The following is a 21,025-nucleotide window of genomic DNA, read 5'->3' on the forward strand; positions in this document are numbered from 1 at the left end:
ACTATGTGTTACTATTACTCATTGTGTGCACATTTAGGAGAGGAGAGTTTAATGGAAATATTACACTATATTATAATATGTATATATATATTATAATGAAATATGTGCATTTTTTTATACTGAGCATAATTCTTGAACATATGTTAATCATATAATGTTGCTGTCAGTTTTATCGTAGTTTGAAAATGGGACAAGAGTTCATTAGTGCTGTGAATCTATTAAACTTTAAAAGAAATTAGTATGGTTAATCAGTTTGAAATGCTAATGTAATGGCATAATGCGACCTCAGTAACACTCAATATGATCATAATAAAAGTGTAAATAAAAGTACTTAAAGGGGTGTTACTGAAAAGATAATTACTGTTCAGGCTAATCAGTGACGTGTTATAGCTAATGACAATTCAAATATTAAGTTTATCAAATAAAGTTTTTCTCTTTTCTTCCTCTCTTTCTCTCTCTCCATCCTTCCAGTCCTGGTCAAGCAGGAACATAGGGATGATCTGGACTCCCCTGCCGTGCCGCCCATGTCTATGCCTCTGGTCCATGCTGCCAGTTTGGTCTGCGCTCAGCCGATGTCCTCCCCAGAGCACTCCCACCCACCAGACGGCCTTCTGTCTAGCTCCCCACGTGGCCTGGCTGCAGGCCTGCACCCACTCCAGGCCCCCTGCGCCCCAATGGGCTCCCCAACTCTTCCCCACCTGCCCCACCTTCAGGCTCAAGGGCTGAATGCGCCTCATGAATGCCAGATTCCCTTCCACCCAGGCCCTGCTGCCACTGCCAGACCATCTTACCCACCCATACAGCACAACATGCCCTTCAACGGCCAGCATAGTCTTCCTATGACTGCAGGCTCCCCGCAGGCCTACGAGCGGATGCCCTTCCAGTCCGATCCGGCCGGGTGTCACACCCTGGGTTTGGGGATGGTGTACGGCCCAGCTTCTTCAACACCCACCTCTGGAGTGCCGTCGGGGCCTGGCCCCAGCCCTAGCCATGCAGCCTGTACGGGTAGCAACCAGGTCATGGCCCACTCTTCCCCTCACCTTCACTCTCTAAGCTATCACTGCCCCACTCCAGGACAGGTCCCATCTCCCACCCACACGCTAGGACAGCCGGTCCCACAGCTGCAGCGTCCACTGGTTTACCATCCAGCCGGGCAGCGGTCCGCCTCCTGCCCCACACCCTCCAGTGCTCCTGCTCGTATGGTGCCATCTCCCCACTCTGGGCCCTCGTCCCCCCAGCTCCATTCCCTCCCCTACCATTCGCCTACCTCCCCATCTCCTACATCCAGCAGCCCCTTGGGGCCCATGGTGCTCTCTGGACAGCCTTCCCCACAGGCTAGCAGCCCTGTTTTGGCTGGGTTGTCCCCTTCAGGTCCTTTGGTGCACCCCCTGACCCAGCAGGGAGAGAGGATGAACATCAAACAGGAGCCAGAGGATAGAGAGCCCACTTTCCGTACCATTGGCTTACAGGACATTACGCTTGATGATGGTGAGTCTTTGCACTTTGTTAAACAGTGTCTTTTCATCTTATGACACTTGATAGGATTTGAATGTGCATGATCACTTCCACATTTAGCCTCAGTGGCCACTGCAACTTCTGGTACAGCACCGTGTGTGTGGAAAATGTGAGAAAATTAAGCACACAATTAACAGGACAAAGCAATTTTTATATGACATCACCTTTACGCTAAAGATATTTAAAGCCTCTGGAACTCATTACCAAAATGTTGTTTTAATATAATGTAAAATGTTATGTTTACTACAGTTAATAATAAATGTCAATCACAATGAATTATATTATTACATGGTATAATTTATATATATATATATATATAATTATACCATGTTATAATAAAATTCATTGTGATTGACATGTATTAAAAATGACAGAAAGAGTTCGCTACTACCACAGTTTACTGGTGGAGAATACTATACCGGAAGATTGCGTAGCTCTGAGATTTTAGTGGAAATATGTAGACAGTTGACATGTATAGTGTCCATTTACTTCTGACTGGGCCACTCCAGGTTGCATTTAATTTAGCTATAATGAACAAAACTACAATGCATGCGTCCTACCAGCAGGCAGGCATGTCTGTTTCCCCCCTTCGTTATAGATTCTGTAGTACTCATTGAAATAATTACCTTTTTATTCACTTTATTCATATATGATACTTATGGATATTAGAGAATGACAGGAACTTGCAGTAATTTAATCAGCCGACTATAGTGTGTGATTCATACATTAAGGGTGAATAAATATGTGTAAATCTGTGCAGTAGTAGCTTATTCATAACAGGAACTAGTAGAACGAGAACATTAGAATGTAATAAATAAATAAGTTAATGCTTAATTTACTAAAAATTAATTTGTGTGCACAAGTTGCCTGGGACATTACAGACATATCCAGATCTTAAGAGTGTCATGACATAGGGAGGATTCATTACACTCGTAATCCTTCTTAGCAGAACAATGAGGCCTGACGTTAGTAACGTGGGGGAGGAAAACAGAGAGGCTGTGTTTGAGTCGCTTACTACCTTACTACTCTCACTGTTTCTGCAGTATATACTATAGTATGTTTAAAAAAAATCATTTTTTAATCAATTTTTTATTTGGACAAGTTAATGGCCTGTTTATTTGTCCAAAGGACAAGCACATAACAAGGCTAAATGTCGAGCACTGCTATATGCAATAGCACATGCTCCCACAATGCAGTGCACTCAATATGACCTTCCATTTTTTTTTAAATATGTGAAATATACTTTGTGAAATAGTATTGCAATTTAAAATAACTTTTATGTTTTAATACATTTTAAATTTAGTTCATTCCTGTGGTGGCAAAGCTGAATTTTCAGCATCATTACTCCAGTCTTCAGTGTCACATGATCCTTCAGAAATCATTCTATGCTGATTTGTTAAATTTCTTCATATCAGTTAAAATAGTGCTGCTAAATATTTTTGTGAAAACTGACATACATTTTTTTTAGGATTCTTTCATCAGTTAAAAAGAGCAGCCTGTCTTTGAAATAGAAAACTTTTGTAACATTATGTCTTGGTTGTCGCTTTTGATCAATTTAATGCATCCTTGCTGAATACAAGTTTAATTTCTTTAAAAATATATTATATCTTACTGACCCCAAACTTTTCTATGGTGGTTTAACCATTAATATAAATATAAATAACTTTTTGTTTTGTTTTTAGTTTTTTTGAGCCAAGTTGTCGTCAGTCACAATTACATGAACATAATGAGGTAATGACAGCTTGAACAATTGCATGCTACTAGTTAACATGTGTATTGTTTTTGTGTCTTTAAAATAGTCAATTTTCAGTGTGTACTGTGCAGAATACAGTGGCAACGTCTGGAATGGAATCCTACAGTACAGCTTAGAACGAGAGAGAGCTTGTTCCTCAGCGTCTGTGTTTATGTGGATATTTTTTGCTAACGGTGTGTTTATTTGAGAAGTACAGACAACAGACCGCAATGGATTCCTTATTCAAAACTCAGCAATTTACTACTGAAAATGTGTTTGCTATGTGGGCTGTATTACACTGAACCTGGTGCATCTATCATAGTAGATTATTTTTTCCATGGATGACTGATGAGTGAGTTCAGGCTAATGCTGTTCATCAGCACAGATTCCAGCAATGTCGTCATGTTTGCAAGATACCATTCCTGGACCAGAATTTGATCACGGGAGTCACTTCTGCTTTCTGGTATTCTTCAGTTGCATATTTAAATGTACAGTCAGAAAGAGTAAATAAACCGCTTGAGTCACACAAATTAGACGTGTGTGTGTGCAGTGAAGTGTGGGTCCAGAAGGATCCAGCATTTGTAATTAAAACACACACACAATTCACACTCTTGGCCAGCCGCATACTAATTCACAGATGTGCACGGCCTAATTCACCTATTTCACATAGGTGCGCTCATACACACTCAGTATTTCAAAGTAGGTATGCTCAGCCACACATGTTGCTCGCGTATACTGTAACATTAGACATCCTCATGCATTCAGTGTGCGAGATGTGATGAAGTTGAGCCTTTTTAAAAGTGAAATTTTGAACTGATTTCACCAGGGACTGTATCCTCCCTAAAGCACACACTATAAATAGGGTCTGTGTCATTCTGACTGAAGCTCTTGAGCACTGTCGAGTTGTTAAGGAGGTCAGAAATGAACTGCAAATAGAACAGAACACAGCTCCAGTCACTGACATAAACCTTCTTTCACGCCAACATACAACTACCACTATTATTGAAATGTACTGCATGTTTTGCTAAAGCTAGGCCTATTTGAATAAATTAAAACTTTATAAACACTATTTAGAAAAATGCAAATGAAATTGAAAAAATCTCAAATGTCATTTATTGTCCATAATTTATTCCATAATTAATTTATTATATATTATAATATTAATATGCATCGTATCCCATAATTAATATTATTAAAGGGGTCATGAACTGGCTTTTTAAAAAATGTTGTTCTGTTGTATGAGGTCAACTTATGACGTTCGCATGGCTTTTACATTCAAAAACATCATGATGAATAAGTAATAGGTTTATTTTCTACCCTGGTTTTGAGCCTCTCTCATTGAATGCTCGGTTTTGATGGGCGTGCCGCACTGAAGACTTGGAAGTAAACGCCCACTGCTATGATTCGATAAGCTTTGCATATTATAATGAACTTCTGCTCCCCCGTGAGTACACGTGTGGAATTGTTGAGAAAGCGTGTGGGAAAACGGCAACCCGAATGATTCGCCCAGAGGGCGCGCAAAATGTCTTTATCAAACAAACACAATGATTTATCTCTCATCCACCCGCAATTAATTGGAATGTTAATTTGTATTACTGTGCCCGCCCGATCGGTGGATATAACCGCAAACCATGCATCACTAACACACACAAACAAGTCTCACTACAGAGTCAGACAAATCAGCATGATCAAAACTCCGGCGATTGTTTTTTTCTTTCAAATATCAAGTCAAGAGAGCGAACAACGCACATAAAGAAAGGAATGTTATTTCACTATTTAAGATAGCCCGTCGGCAGGCCTGTGATACGTTTTGGTAGACTGTCTGGGAAACACATAGCCCCGGGACCTTGGGTTTTGCAAGCCCTGGCCCAAACATGTCCGAGACTGATCACGAATCGCAGGACAATGAACCAACAACACCTCAAATAAAGGATTCTCCAGTCTGTGACAGCGTGCTAAGGCATGTTCAGTTGGACACATACTCATAATAAATAGATACAAAACGATCTGTAACATTGCAATACTATCACACATATTTAAAAAAAAAAAAACTTTTTACTCACATAAGTGTGTTGCATCATTCATTAATGTAATCTCATCCTGTCTGCAAATCCAGTCTCTTGTTTACAAATGAATCCGTGGTGAAATGAAGGAACAAACGTGCAATGTCTTCCCCACGTGAGCTGGATATTCATTAAAACTAAAGTTCATCCATGCATTCATAATATTGGAATCTGAAGCTTATGCAGTATGTTTATTGATTGGAAGTTAGATCCGGTTTAGCTTCACGTAGGCCTATGTTATTTATGTATAACATGCCATGCACAAATCAGGCGTTTGTCTTCTTCGGTTAAGGCGGTGTTTCACCACACTCTGACGTCACAGCTTGGCACATTCTCAGATTGAGCGTTTGCTGGGTCTGGTGTCTTTGACTAACAAGGAAGTTTTCCGCTCCGAAACGTACAGGATATTCTTTATCACGATGAACTTTTATATATCAAAGTCTTAATGAAAAGTTGATTTCTAAATTCATGACCCCTTTAATATTTATTTCATGTAAATATAAACTCAACATACAGCTATGACTACTATTGAAATTTACTGCATGTGTTAATGAAGGCCTATGTAGTGAATAAATTGAATCCTTATAAAAATGCTAATAAATTTGACAAAAATCTCAAAGGTCATTCATTTATTTATTTACCATATTCCAATATTAATCTGTATCATGTCAAAATTGATTGTTTGTTTATTGCATTTAAGTATAAATTCAATGTTTTAATTTTTCTTGCACTATTGTCTCTTGTGTCTGTTCATAAGAGTCATGAATCACTCTTTATGGTTAACTGTAAGCACTCTGCAACTGGCTCAGAGTTTCACCTGATTTAAATGTAAGTTTATGTATCAGTCAGACTCTGCCGTTCTTAATCACACTTTCCTGGCACTTTTATGGCCCCAGATACTTCAGTTCCATTTGATGAATCACTTTTCAGCAGAATTCAGTGGCTGTCACTCTGTCAGTGGCAGTGAGTTCGGGAGTTGTGTGATTTCTGTGACCGTTTAAAACCTGGTGTTTATTTACAAATCGCACTTGCTTTCATTTCCGAAGCTGTTTTGATGCTGGTTAAACTGGTTTTTAATAGTGCTTACTAGCAGATTGTGGAAGGTGGGAATCCCACTTGATATTCCGGTCCTATTGTTTTTATTCCAGGTCTGCATGGAGCCTTTAATCCAACTGGGTAGATTAAAGTTTATTTATATTGACAGCTAATATTTAAGGGCTGGAAGTGTTTGGGGTTTTTCATGGACAAATAAGAATCGTGTGTTTTGTGTGTGTGTGTGTGTGTGTGTGTGTGTGTGTGTGTGTGTGTGTGTGTGTGTGTGTGTGTGTGTGTGTGTGTGTGTGTGTGTGTGTGTGTGTGTGTGTGTGTGTGTGTGTGTGTGTGTGTGTGTGTGTGTGTGTGTGTGTGTGTGTGTGTGTGTGTGTGTGTGTGTGTGTGTGTGTGTGTGTGTGTGTGTGTGTGTGTGTGTGTGTGAACAGATGGCACAGGTGATGTCAAAGACTCTTTGCAGGTGGTGTTGGGGAGGGGCTACAGACAGACTGACAGATGGACGACAAAAAAACAGGGAATTGACACAAACGCACACACTCTCCAACAGAAAGGTCATAGAAGCAATAGAATATTGGAGACATAAATGAGTTATTGAAAGAGTATTGTAAGTTGAGCATTCTACTATTAGTACTATTGCGTTTACCTCTCAACATGATATCCATGATTTAAATGTAGACTGCTTGATGTGCTGAGGGAGCCGTATGTGTGTGTGTGTTCGTGTTAGACGAGCATAAGGAGTTGGGTGCCATATTTTCCCTGATGAGTTTGGATTAGTTCCCTCATGCTGAACAGAAGGAGCAGTGTGTGTCAGTACTTACTCTAGTCTTAGTCACTTCTCTTTTCTCTTGCCTCATCTCTTCTCTCCTCTCTTTTTCATGTCAATTGTATTTAATTAATGTCCTCCCAGAGGTCTGTGTTTGAGATGTGTACGCAAGCGTGTGCTTGTGCTCCTTTGTTCTCGTGGATGTCTGTGTGCAGCTGCCACCCCGGCATGAGTGCACTGATCTGGGTTAATAATAGGCAAAGGCCTGCTGTCTTCGGGGCCCGTATCCCTGTCGTACTGTACATACACACACACACACACACACACACACACACACACACACACACAAACACAGAGCTTATATCTCAGTGTCAGTCTGTTCCGTCAAGGGACGAGAGTTGGTTTAGCGTGTGGAATTTACTAAAGTAACTATATTCAGTTTTTCTGAACTGCTCCTTATAACGTATATCCTCATATTATGTGCTGCCCTCATCCGTTACTTGTGTCTGTTTCCCTCTTTCCATTTGTGGGTACGGAAACTTCATCATGCAACATATTCCAGGTCTGTAGTCTTTAGCCAGTGGTAAATGACTGTGTCATATTAATAACACAACTCCTCTGATCTCTGAGGGAAAAAGAGAGTCTGGAAGGGGGGAAAACAGAGCTCTGGGCCCGACGCAGCTTGTTAAACACAATCGGAGAACTCTCTTCTGAAACTAGTGGAAACCTGGTTTTGTGTCATCTTTCCGTACAATTACAGTTTCTGGAGCATAATTCTGAGGTCTTGGCGGAGGTGGGCAGCGACCTTGCGGTCGGTCCAGTTTGCAATGCAATGGTGTTTGGCTGCAGAGATGTGGTGTGGTGCAATGATCCTTGGGAATTGATGTGACAAGGGTGCGCTCTCTGAGCAGGAAACTCCAACTCAGGCGTATTCGTTCTCTGGCATGACATTTTCACCTTATTGTGTGTATATTTTGAGTGTGTGTGTGTGTGTGTGTGTGGGGGGGGGGGGGGTTCTCTCTTCTTTTTCTGTTTTTTCTTCTTTTTTTTTCTTGTCTCATATTTTCCACAAAAAAAAAAAAACGTATTCCCCACAGAAAGAACAGGTAAATAAATATTGGATATTAAATATTGGATACCGGTTTTGGAACGGCATGAGGGTGAGAAAATTTAAGTTTTTAAAATTTTAAGTTAAGGTTTTCTTTTTAAGGTTAAGTTCGATATTGTTACACTGCTAATATTGTTGATGAATTGCTTGTCTTTCCTGACAAAAAAGTGTCTGCTTAATGGTTAAATGTACTGGTTAATTTTGTTTTACATGGCATAATTAGAATTTTGCATTTATTTATTTTGTAGGAAACTTTGTTCCACTGTGCATCTCTTTTTATATCTCTAAATTTCAATGTTCCTTTATGAATCTAGTTATAGTAAGAAGGAGGGAGGCCAGAATAATTATGTAAGGAGTGCAGCATGTGGCTGTGTATGCACTTTGTGCTTTTGATCTTATCATTTTAGTTAAAAGAACGTGCTCCTCCAGAACTTGCATTAGGAACATTTTGTTTTATTCACCTGGACTAATCTACTGTTTTCATTTTCAAACTCTCTTGAAGGGCCCCTTCTAAATATTTGTGTATTTATTTTCCACAATTGAAAAAAATGATCCATGGGTCAAACACGCATTAAAATGCGACAATCGGCTTAAGTTCTTTACGGCACCTGCACTGCTGTATGGTTTTGCCCCAAGACTACGTTGTGCTGATCATTAAAGCTAGTGACTAAACATGTAAAACATGTGAAAGAGATTGCTGAAACCTTTGGTCAAAGAAAATTGGGATGAATCACTGACTGACTCTTTAGATGGGGAATCCACAATATGATTCACAGATCAAACTAACTGCTCCATTTTGCTCTCTCTCTTACTTGCACTCTTTTTTTTTAGATTTGTGTAGTTTACGGTACATTGTTGCTGAGGTCATAAGGGGTTGAGAAATGAAAAAGCAAACCAAAAGAGTACCCTGTCATTGCACATGTCCTAAACACAATCTAGATTTCACATTTCACGCTCTGTAGTTTTGAAGCTATACAGATCAGTTCATTTAAACATCAGACTTGTTGTTTTTTTCCTAAATGGAAATGGGTGTTCTCTATCAGTTGCGCCGGCTGATGAGGTCAGTCTTACCTAGTATAATACTTTCCATCATAACACAACGGATTCGCTGCTTTGAAAATAGAACAAAATAGCATCAGGATCTCACCTACAATGGAATCACATTTCATAGTTCCTGTTCTAGGAAATGGGTGTTACATAATTATTTTTTCATATTTATTTCTTGACTCTTGCAATTTTTCAACAATTTTTCAAATAGACATTTAAGTGATATACAGCATGTACCAAACTATCCCAGAATGGGTAAAAGGGTTGCAGATGTATCCTAAATTAACCTGTCACTTAGCTTACCGAATGTTTGTTATAAATAATTCCCTTAAGTTAAAAGAAAAAAATATTAGTTTGAACTGGTAACCAGTTAGTCATTGTTATTGTCAGGTTGGCCATTTCTGGTTATTCAGAGAGTGTCAGCCCATCTCAACTGAGAGCCTTAGTTAACGGCCAGCCAGTGCAGTGGCTATAGTCCAGTGATTCACAGACTTGGGGGCAGCACCGTCAAACAATATCATTTACCCCAGCTCAGAGTTTTGCTGTCAGCAAGCTCTCAGGCTCAGACCCTGTATATTATATGTTAATAAGGGATGGCCCCTTCCACTCATCCACAGAGGATCCCCTGTTTAAAGACTCTACGCTGAGACTCTCAAGCATTATGCGAAAGAGATTGAGATGAATCATGCTTTCTTACATGTGGGGAAAGATGATGTTGAAACTTCTTAAGGCAGTTGCTGCTATATTGCGATATATTGCACAGTAACTTCCCGTATTTAACTGAGTCAGATGCATCGCTAATATCGACAGAGCTCAGGTGTCGGTTTAGACATTTACGCCCTCAATATGCTGTTGAGATTTTTACTTTGTGCTCCGTTATATCATTCACAGTAAGCAAATGTAATGGGAATAGAACGACCTGTGAGTTTTTACAGACTCCGAGTCCAGAGTTTAGGCTGCTCTGTCCTGAGGTGACTTGCTTTCCAAACTGGTCCAAACGTTGAACAAAGTGTGTATGTGTGTGTTTGAATGAACATGAGAAACTACAGTGTGCTTTTGTGTCACGCAAAAAAAAATGGAAATAGGGAGAAAAGAAAGCTTTTGCTCTAGGAGGAGACAGGAAAATAACGTTTTAAAATAAGAAAGTCCTCTTCAAAGTAGAGTAAATACCGTGGCAGATGACATATTAGACTTCTCTAAAAAACGGTCCCCTTAAAAATCTGCCAATACCACAGGCACACCACAGACGCTGATTAAATAGCTGTCTGGATTTATTGACCGACTGTGTACTGACATACATTTTTTCATTAGTTATTTTTCTCTTTACCAGATGTTTAAGTGTGCGTGTTTGATGCTCCATGGCAATAGCTAAATTAAACTATATTGTGCATCAAATTAGTTTAAAACAAAATGTATATTTCATTATTGCTTTTCAGTGCGTATCTGCAAAGGTTTGTTTTTTATGGCACATTTACTATTTATTTATTTTAATTCATTTATTTAGTTTAATGTGTCTTAAAAACCTTTGATGAGAGTTGCAAATTATTGTATGAAGTGCGCAGGTGACGCTGCGATTTATATTTACGTTTCAGTTGTATCGGTCTTTTACAATGTGTGTGAGGTTGTGCAGTGCAGATTTGTGCAGAATGTGTGTGTGTGTGTGTGTGTGTGTAAGATTGTTAGATTGTTTGTGCGGCGTGAGAGACAGACAGCACGTTGAGTGGCTTGTAAAGCAGAACTCACAATCAGCCCAGAGCAGGTCTGCATGTGTGAAGTGTGTTCATGCAAGAGGAAGAGCCGCCTACGCCAACAGGATGATCTGTGACAGCGGCTGGGCATTTGAAACACAACACACACACTCAAAACATGCAACGTTCGCACACAAAACCATCACAAAATAATAACATCAACCACATAAGAAATGTGTCAAAACAACGCTAAAGTTCAAACACAAAATAACAGTTGACATAACTGTGAACAGCATGAACCGAATAAACGTGAACAAAAAAAGACACTGCGCACAAAGCAACAAAAGATATAATCTTCATTAAACCCAAATAACTACAATACTTATGCAAATGTGACGCGCTTAGCCTGAATGATACTAACATGGCGGGGCAATAGTTAGTTCTCGTGACATTTGGATTTTTTTAAACCCCGAAAAGTTGTGAGTAAGCCATCACAAATATTAGTAGCGTTACATACTAAAGCACACTACACAACTGCTTTAAATATTCTCCCTACATAAGGACTATTATGGGAGATGCTTATTAATTCCATTTACCGAGCAGATCAGCACAGTCCTTTATATGGTGTTCTGCCGCTTTTTTGTAAAAACCCTCTGCCATATTTCACATTTAAACACACGTATTCTTTCATTTACCTTAAATGCTATTTTTAGCACCAAGCCCAGCTCTTCGCCTTTTGATGTCTTTTTACCAAATGACTGTTTATGCCGTTATATACGTCTTCTAAAGCTTAGCTCTAATCCTGTGTAGGCAGCAGAGCGACACATTTGTTCACTTTGACTTTTTAGTTCTGTTGGAAAATGTGGTGAAACCTGGTCCATCCCAGTCAGTCATGGTTTGTCTGGATGAGGAATGCAGGGATTATTAAGTCGCTTGCTGAGGCAGGTACCTGTATGAATGATACCCGAGGCCGCTTCAACAGTCAAACCTGCTTATCTGCTCCCTGGCTTTTCCCTCAAATTTGTCATCGCCTTTTATAGATGTGTGTTTTACTCCGATGACAAGCTTGGAAATCTGATGATTGAATGTTGCGGTGAGTGTGTCAAAACTCACCGTCTCTCCTAAAGAACAATCATTTTTTCCATAAAGTGAGGAACCGTCTTTGCCCTAGTTCTCTGTTTTTTTCCCTTCTTTTTGTAGGATAAACTTTTGTATCATGATTGTCGTTGACTGACATTGTCATAGCTGCAATATCGTCATGCTTGCTAAAACGAGACATGTTATATGCTAAATGAGAAAATCCACGATCCAATAGAGCATGTGGAGAAATGGTTACATTTTCATGGCATTAATCAGAACCCTGCTGGGACAAACTGCTGCTTGCTTAACATCAGTCTCTCTGCCTGCTAAAGTAATAACCATACTTGCTCCTCTGTCTTCTGGGATATACAACATGTGTTTTAACAATGGATCAATTTTATACAGGCCTTTCATAGTGCTCTAAAAGCCCAAGCCAACAGGCGAGAGGAAATGTAATCAAAGGCCATTAAACACATAATGAACTGATGCAACTGCCTGCACTGAAGCCTAGTAGTTAAAGAAACAGAGGATGGTTTTTTAGCCTGTTGTGGTCATCTAAATGAGACTGCCGCTGTCAGAACTTGCATCCTCACGCTCACAGACGCACACTCGCACACAACTTTTTTTCTGAGTCGTCACATACCAAAGATTTTTTTTTCTTTTTCTACCCCCTTTTATCTGTCTTATATTTCCACCGGCCCTCCAGAATGAAGTCTGTACTCGACTTTACACAGCTCAACACTGCCCTTCAATGGTTAGAAACAGAAATGGTTTTTAAAATGCTTAATTTGAACTTAAAAAAGCTCATACTATCGTTCGGGGTAGTAGGATTTTTTTTTTTAAAGAAAGAAATGAATGCTTCTATTCAGAAAGGACACATTAAACTGATACACTAACAAAATGTCTTTAACTATTTCAAATAGTTCTTATGAACTTTCTGTTTATCAAAGAATCCTAAAAATCCTTTTTTACAGTTTACACAAAAATATTAAGCAGTCCTATTTTCAAAATTGATTATAGTCAAGTCACCTTTATCTATATAGCGCTTCATACAATGCAGATTGTTTCAAAAGCAACTTTACAGTGACAGACAGGCAAATAAGGATTCAATGATGCAAACAGAGTTCAATTCTGCTGTTAAGCAGATCTAAAAAGACAATAATAAACAGTCATTATTCCGTTGAAATCAAATCAGTGTTGATTCAGCTCGGTTCAATAACTGTGTAAAGTTAATCAATTATTAGAATGAGTTCAGTTCAGCTATAAAGCAGCTCTGGAGAAAACAGTGACGTCGTCATCCGGTTCAGCTCCGTTCTCATCCAATAGCATTCAAGTCAATATTGCCGAATGTTAAAGAATTAATTCACTTCAAAATGAAAATTTCCTGATAATTTACTCACCCCCCATCTCATCTAAGATGTTCATGTCTTTCTTTCTTCAGTCGAAAAGGATTTTTCTTCACATAATGGTTTTCAATTGCAACCAACTGGTTGAAGGTCCAAATCAATGCAGTTTCAAAGCACTTTGAATCCCAGAAGAGGAATAGGGTCTCATTTAGCGAAACGATTAGTCATTTTCACAAAAAAATTTAAAACGAATATACTTTTTAACCTAAATTGCTCATCTTGCGCTGCTCTGCGACGTGCTAGTGATTGCGCTATTACGTGGAAAACGTCACACTAGACGTAGACCGAAGTACCGCCCCAAGCGACCTTGGGAGGACTAATACAAACTCCCTTCACCAAAAAACACTCCATCTTCAACGAAAAAAGCACCTGACATCGTTGTTTTAGCGTTTTTTTTGTTTTGTATTAGTCTTCGCATTTTGTAACGGGGGCGGTACTTCTGCCTACGTCTAGTGTGACGTTTTTGACGTGATTGCGCAATCACTAGCACGTCGCAGAGCAGCGCAAGATGAGCAATTTAGGTTGAAAAGTATATTCCTTTTGTTTTTGTTTTTTTTACGATCGATCATTGCGCTAGATAAGACCCTATTCCTTGTCTTGGATCGCACAGAGCCGCTTGGATCGAAGCACTTTGAAACTGCATTGATTTGGACCTTCAACATGTGAAGAAAAATCCTAAAATGTTTTCCTCAATTTCTATTCGACTGAAGAAAGACATGAACATCTTTGGATGAGATGAGGGTGATTCAAATACCAGGAAATTTTCATTTTGAAGTGAACTAATCCTTTGAGTGTCCCCAACTAAGCCAGCAAAAGCCGACAGTGATCCTTTTTTTTCTCCGAAGGATCCTTTGATTTCTGAAGGATTGTGTGACACTGAAGACTGGAGGAATGATGCTGAAAATTCAGCATTGACACCACAGGAATAAATAACTTTTTTAAATATATATTGAAATAGAAATGTTTAAATTGTAATAATATTTTGCAGCTTTAGTGAGCATAGTGAGACACAAAATTAAATCTTACCGACCCCAAACTTTTGAACGGTAGTGTACCTCCTGCCATATCAGTCCTTGAAATGATGTCTTTTTCACTTTTGGATTGCTCCTAAATCTGAACAATGTCTCTTTTTGTGTCTTTCAGTGAATGAGATCATAGGCAGAGACATGTCTCAGGCCCCGGGGGCTCATGGGGGCTCTCCAGCTGCACACAGTCAGTCCTAGCCCACAACACACCACGTCCATCTTCACAGGACTCCAGAGCTGGTCGGCGAGATTCCACCCAATATGCTAAAAAACACCTTACCCGGCGTGGATCCAGAAGCAATTCAAGCAACAATTATTGCTCTTGATTCATGAACACAGCTATATACTGTACACAAAATCAGGTGTACTATACACATGTGCAGACATGGCTGAGTGGGAGAACACTTGGATTCATTCTCTTGGAAGTAAAACCAATAATTCAGGGCTCTCTGACAGCATGATGTATTATTATTTGCGGCTTGTAGATTCCCCCCTCGGATTGGCTAGCTATGCAGTCGAGCACCCTCATCCCTGACCGGAATATGCAGCGATTCTACAGTCACTTTAGTGTGATAGCCGAGGGCTGCTCGAACCATGATAGACGCCCACGTTTCGCCTTCTTACCAGCGGAAACGCCGCCTTTTTCAGTACACATTCTCCCAGTGCTGCCCTCTAGTGGACAGGCCCTCAGGCGCTGCACTGAGTCTGTAGTAATAATATGCAACATTCCACGTCTAGTGACCTTTCTGATCTGTAGATAATGTTTAATGATTGGCCCATTTCCTCTTCAGGTTGAACAAATGCCTTATGTAGTAGCTGTGATTGTTAACAAGGTTTTCTGCAGAGAATTTATATTAGTTTTCTTTCCGTTCTTGTTTTTTGTTTTGTTTTTTGAACGAGGACATGGTTAAATCCAGTGTGTGTATTTTATACTTAGAAGTAGCCGAGCTTCATCTTGTGTTTTGGAGTGCTGTGAATTGTGTTAGTTCAATCTTACTTTCACAGTGCTGTGCTTTAAGTCAAATGAATTGTTCTCAGACTCTAAAGATAACACGTTTTGTACAGTTGCATGGGAAGATGAACTCATGACCGTAGACCAAAAGGTCTGAAGAGAAAATATATATATATAGTGGGCTTTATCTGCATTGAACTCAAACATAATAATATGTTGACTATGCTGAGACACGCCTTGTGCCTTCAATTAGAGAAAAAACTAAATATGCATAAACATGCATTGGACAATTGAATAAAAAACAGTGCAGGTTTGATGTCAGGGAATGACCATGTTTAATTGTTGATTTTTTTTTCTTCCTGACAATCAACAAGTACTTGATCTGTTATTATATAGAGCTGCTCTCAGTTTGTGTCCCTGCTGCATTCTGGGACTTTTCATAAAGGTTGAAATCCAAACCTATCTTAGACTACTCTAGCGCTCATATTTGCTCTCATGTGGACAAAAAAACGATTTAGGCAGGTTTCTGTACCTCACAATTTGGGTCAGACACAGACGATGCTTACAAATCTATGTATTTGTATTGGTTTCTTGCCTTACTTTTAATTCGGAGATGACAGTTTTTTGTTTAGTTTTTTTCAGGAAAACTGGCACCATTTTTTTCAGTCTTTGTGAGACGCACAGCTGTATCCATGACTGTTAATTATGTTTGAAAAAGAAAAAAACTGCTATGCACTATAAACCTGCCTTCTGCCTATAGAAAAAGAAAAATAGACAAAAAAGAAAACCTTGATGCCTCTAGACTAGATGCTGTAGAGATGCTTCTTCATAGAGTAGTGTACCAGACAAGAGTTCTGTGTGTCGAGATGTGTCTGTTCATGCACAGAGCAAGCGTCTTAACAGTTTTGTGCGTATGCGCTTACGTCAGTTTGTATCCAATGAATTGTAGATATTTGTTTTTGTATCTTTAAAAACCTCTGAATTGAAATGGTGTAAAAGCACACTGATACATTAGGCTATGCAAGGACAGACGATATGATGGTGTGACATTTTTCATATAGCAGGTTTGTTTGTTACTCTTGCATCTATACAGTATGTAAGTATATTTTGTTGTACGTAAACTCTTACATATAGTGACAGCTGTTTTTAATGCCACTTTTGACTATTTAATTTAAACTATCAAATATACGTAGGAAAGCCTTAACTTGTGTTCAAATTCAGTTTTAGAGAACGTGTGTCATATGGTTTGAGTTTGATTTAGGAATAGTGTTTTTTGAGAATCAAGACAGAAAAACAAACTGATGGGGAGTTCTGGGATGAAGCAGGGTCCCTAAATAAGCACCTATTTGAATTCTTTAGAAACCAAAGATCGAACAACGTGTTCCCATTTTACATACAGATGACAACGCAGACACCAGAACTCTATTTTTGATACTTTGAAATGGATGTCATTCCTAAAGTTTGGGTAGCTTGGATGGTTTGTAAAATAAAAGTACAGGTTCAGTTGATGTTTACGGAGCCTTGTATTGTTATTTCATGTACATTTTGTATTTAACATTTTGTAATTTTTAAGACTGCAGTGCTTTTTGAAATTATTCAAAGGGAACACAGTGCGGCATAGGCTCGTCTGAAGTAGTGTATCAATAAAAAGAATAAATGCCCAAATGTCTCTTATTGTGTCAATCTGTCATTGTGTCCCGAATTCTGCACGCATCAAGAAAGCTGTCTGTTTTTCAGCTTGGTATTGCAAACTCTTATTTGTTATATTATTTAAATTATCATAATAATAAACACACTAGTTTGTAGCAGTTATTTACTAGATAGTGACTAATGAATGAAGTGCCCCGTGTCCACACATTCTGGCGTATAGCTACAGATTTCGCAGAATTAAAAACAATGACTTCACCCAGCATGATACTGATCACAGTTGGGGTTTATTTTGCTGTAATAATTGTACATTATCCTAGGGCTAATTAAATCAAGAGCTGTTGATTTTAGACAAAGTTATATTGCAATAGTTTAGTGGTCATTATACGGCATTCAACTGCCGAATCAAATATTACAGCTCTTGCTAAAAAAAAAAAAACATTTTATTGGAATTATAGCTGGAGAACATCATCAATTTTCTCATTCTACCATTTTTCAGACTAAACAAAAAGTTGGATATTTGAGGCCACCTAAACTACATATTATGAAATGTATTCCAGATATAAATGTTGTTTGGCTTCATTTGGAAGACTGGAATAAGTTAGACCAGCATAAACTGCTTAGACCAGTCTTAAGTTGGTCTAATTTTTTCCCACAAGATGGGTCATAATTTTTTTTTTAAGTCAGTTACATAAAAAGGTAGATTGTCTCATTTGAATTGAAAAAGTAAGACCGATTTGCCCAATTGTTAGCTGGTCAGACTAGTTTTTAAGAGAGTCTTAACTTTGTGGCCTTTTATGCAACTGGCCGCAGACTGGAACAGAATTACAGTAGCAAATACTCAAACACAAATTGAGTACCTGAGTAAAATTGATCAGTATTGATCTGCAAGAAAACGTTATATTGTATTACCAAAACTTGTAAGACTGGAAGAACTGTAGGAGATGGCGACTCACTTAGAAAACAAAGGAAATTAACATTCTGAACTCACTCTTGTGCATTTAGCGTCTCCATCCGAGACGACATCACACTGAGTTAAACATCCAATATTGCCTTAATTTACATGTCTTTCCCTTCACTGCTTCTTCCCCATCTTAATGTGGACAAGTACTATACAGTATTATACATGTTTGCTATCATTTTAAAAGTCTCGGTGCGACTGGTACAAAGATCTCATTCTCACAGAAGTAAAGCAAAAGGTAACAGGTTTTAAGAATTTAGAGATATTTTGCTTATTGTGCTGGGTGTGTCCTCTGCCAATTGGTCTTTACCTCCTGTCCTCAATAAGGTGTAAACTACAGGTCTACAGGACTTGATTAATGCAAATTCCCATTGTGAACTCATGTTTACATGTGAAAGAGGTTTCTGTCTTGGACTGGTATTTGAGGTTGAGGTTGCAGAAGGGTCAGAGCACGAACCTTTATACAGGTCAGCCCGTAATGCTGAGTGTCTTCTAGATATATTATATAATATATCTATATAAATTATATATAATTTTCAGAAGTCAGGTATCCACATTTTATTCTTTATTTCAGAACATTTGATGTTATGTATGGATTATCTTTGAATTGATTATGTATAATAAATAATAATAAATTGTTACACTGATTTATTCTGACTACGTTTAGTCCATTACACCGCAAATCTACGCTCAGGTTAGTAACTTATAGAAGCATAAGGGCACACCAAACTGATGTTTTAGAGCTCCGACTATCACATTGGCATTAGTTACGTTAGACTGTAGAGGTTAGACCAAATGGGTCTTCCGTTTAGAGTAATGAAAAGTTGTTTGGCCAATCTAAATAGGGTGAGCCTCAACTCCTGATTATTGTAATATAATTCTAATTACGTGTACGCGGTAAACCACAACATGATTATGTAAAGTTACCATTAGAGGAAGTTAAGTTTGGTCGCTTTGGCTCTATGGTAATGGTCATGGCATCTAATTATAGTCTTGCATTAATTAAGTGAGTTCAGATCTATGGGGACTGAATACAATTTTATTGAATGATCAACGTGGTCGTGGAGCACGGACATCTAGGATATCAGTTAATCGCGTCTGACTGACGGGTTTGTGATAAAGAGATCGTAAACCCGGCCCGTGTGAGACTCAAAGTGTTGTTGCGATCCGGATGAACGGGTATCATTTCAACAAGAAGGGTTAAACAGAATAATCAATTGGTTATACAAATAACCAATCGGCATTCTAACCTAAATTCGAGGTCATGATAAAATGGAGTCAGATAAAAGTAAATTGGAATTAAATTACTTTGCCCCGCTGAAAAGACAACGTGCAGAAACCTTCACCCGCTTATCGGAAGCTGTCGTTGGGACGATTGAGCGGGCCTTACATTCCCTTACGAAACAAAAAAATATTGCAGTATATTGGAAAATATCATGTAATACATTAGGCGATATATTCCCATATATGGGATTTAATATTTATATTTTCCAATATATTGCAATATATTGAAAGCGGCAATCATTTGTATATTTTGCAATATACTGCAATATATTACATTTTGTATATATGTACCATCAATATATTAACAATATGTTATAATATATTTCAAGTAATATATTGGTAAATATATTTTCCTTCCGTAAGGGTTGGCATACACCATCACAACTTTTAAATATATTAAAATACCAGTTTAGGTTACTGATACTTCATCAGTGTTGGGGAAAGTTACTTTGAACAGTAATGCATTACATTATTGCATTACTCCCTTAAAAAGTAACTATTTGCGTTACTTAGTTACTTTTTAAGAAAAGTAATGCATTGTGTTACGTTACTTTTTCTCACCTGGGCTGGCCTTGTTTGTTTATAATAAAAAAATATTATTTTTGGGCAAATGTAAAGATCCTTTGGCTTTCACACCAAAATTTTAATAATAAGTCTATTATATTTGAAGGAAATGCAAATTCATGCGTGTACAGTAGAGGGCGCAGCTCAAACAAACCCTTCAAATGTGCTGCTATTCTGGATTACAGAAGAATAGGACACAGGAGAAAAAAAAGTTTAACACCACCAATAAAAAATTAAACAAAATTCTAAAGTAATTTTTGCTTATGGTTTAACTGAATCTTTGAAGCAGCAAAACATTGGTCAATAAAGTGAGATTAAATGCATACTAATATTTGTTTTATTTAACATTTAATTATTGGAGGTTTTCGTAGTATATTGATTTTACTTTGATTTTATTCATTTTGAAGAATACTGAATCTTTTTTGTGCAAGTGAGATTAGTAAATGCATGCTCACATTTATTCTAAAACTACAATAACCATCATGTTTACACACAACGCCTCTGCACTTACGAGTTCTCTCAACATTGGGACAAGAGAGCTGTCAGTCAATAAATGGGAACTTGCGAACTAACAGATATTTTATACATTTTTAAATGCGTTACTTTAAAAAAGTAATCTGATAACGTAAGTCAAGTTACTTGTAATGTGTTTCCCAAATACTGTAAACTGTAAACAAAACTTGAAGAAACAGAACATGAAATGTACAGTGGGCTTTAACAGCGCGCCCTTTTACAGCAAATTTAGTTCGGACTAACAACGGACAGTCGTGACCAAGGCCTACATATGATTTTTATTCCCAATATCAATCCTAAAATTCAGCATTAACTGAGCCTTAGCATTAACTTTTCGTGCCATCAGTCGCACGAACACTCAAGTTCCTAGGATCTCTAGTCCATGGCTAATTTTGAGTCAGAGTTGTGAAATAACCCAAAATGACTAAAACTAAGATGTCTTATTTTAATTTGCAATTGTATCCAGTAAATCGAGAAAAAAAGAAAACCCTTGAAAAGTCATGGGCCTTTGTTGTGGACAATGTGGAGCTAAAAAAAAAGGTTGAAAACTACTGGGGCCTGTACCATGATGGCAGTTGAACAAACTCAGGGTTCCAGGATTTTAGTTTTGGGTTGACAAAACCAAAC

The 21,025-nt window shown here is 38.3% G+C and overlaps 1 protein-coding gene across 1 annotated transcript in view; it reads left to right on the forward strand.

The window, feature by feature from the left end:
• nfatc3a (nuclear factor of activated T cells 3a) overlaps positions 1-17,098 on the forward strand; it is a 112,570-nt gene extending 95,472 nt beyond the window's left edge. Inside the window, exons 9-10 of the mRNA XM_079810677.1 lie at positions 472-1,488; positions 14,596-17,098. Of these exons, the coding sequence (XP_079666803.1) occupies positions 472-1,488; positions 14,596-14,675 (1,097 nt within the window). The 3' untranslated portion in view covers positions 14,676-17,098. The remainder of the gene's footprint in view (positions 1-471; positions 1,489-14,595) is intronic.
• Positions 17,099-21,025: the final 3,927 nt, after the last annotated feature.

This window comes from Gobio gobio (genome assembly GCF_949357685.1).
Source record: "Gobio gobio genome assembly, chromosome: 2".
Taxonomy (NCBI): Eukaryota; Metazoa; Chordata; class Actinopteri; order Cypriniformes; family Gobionidae; genus Gobio; species Gobio gobio.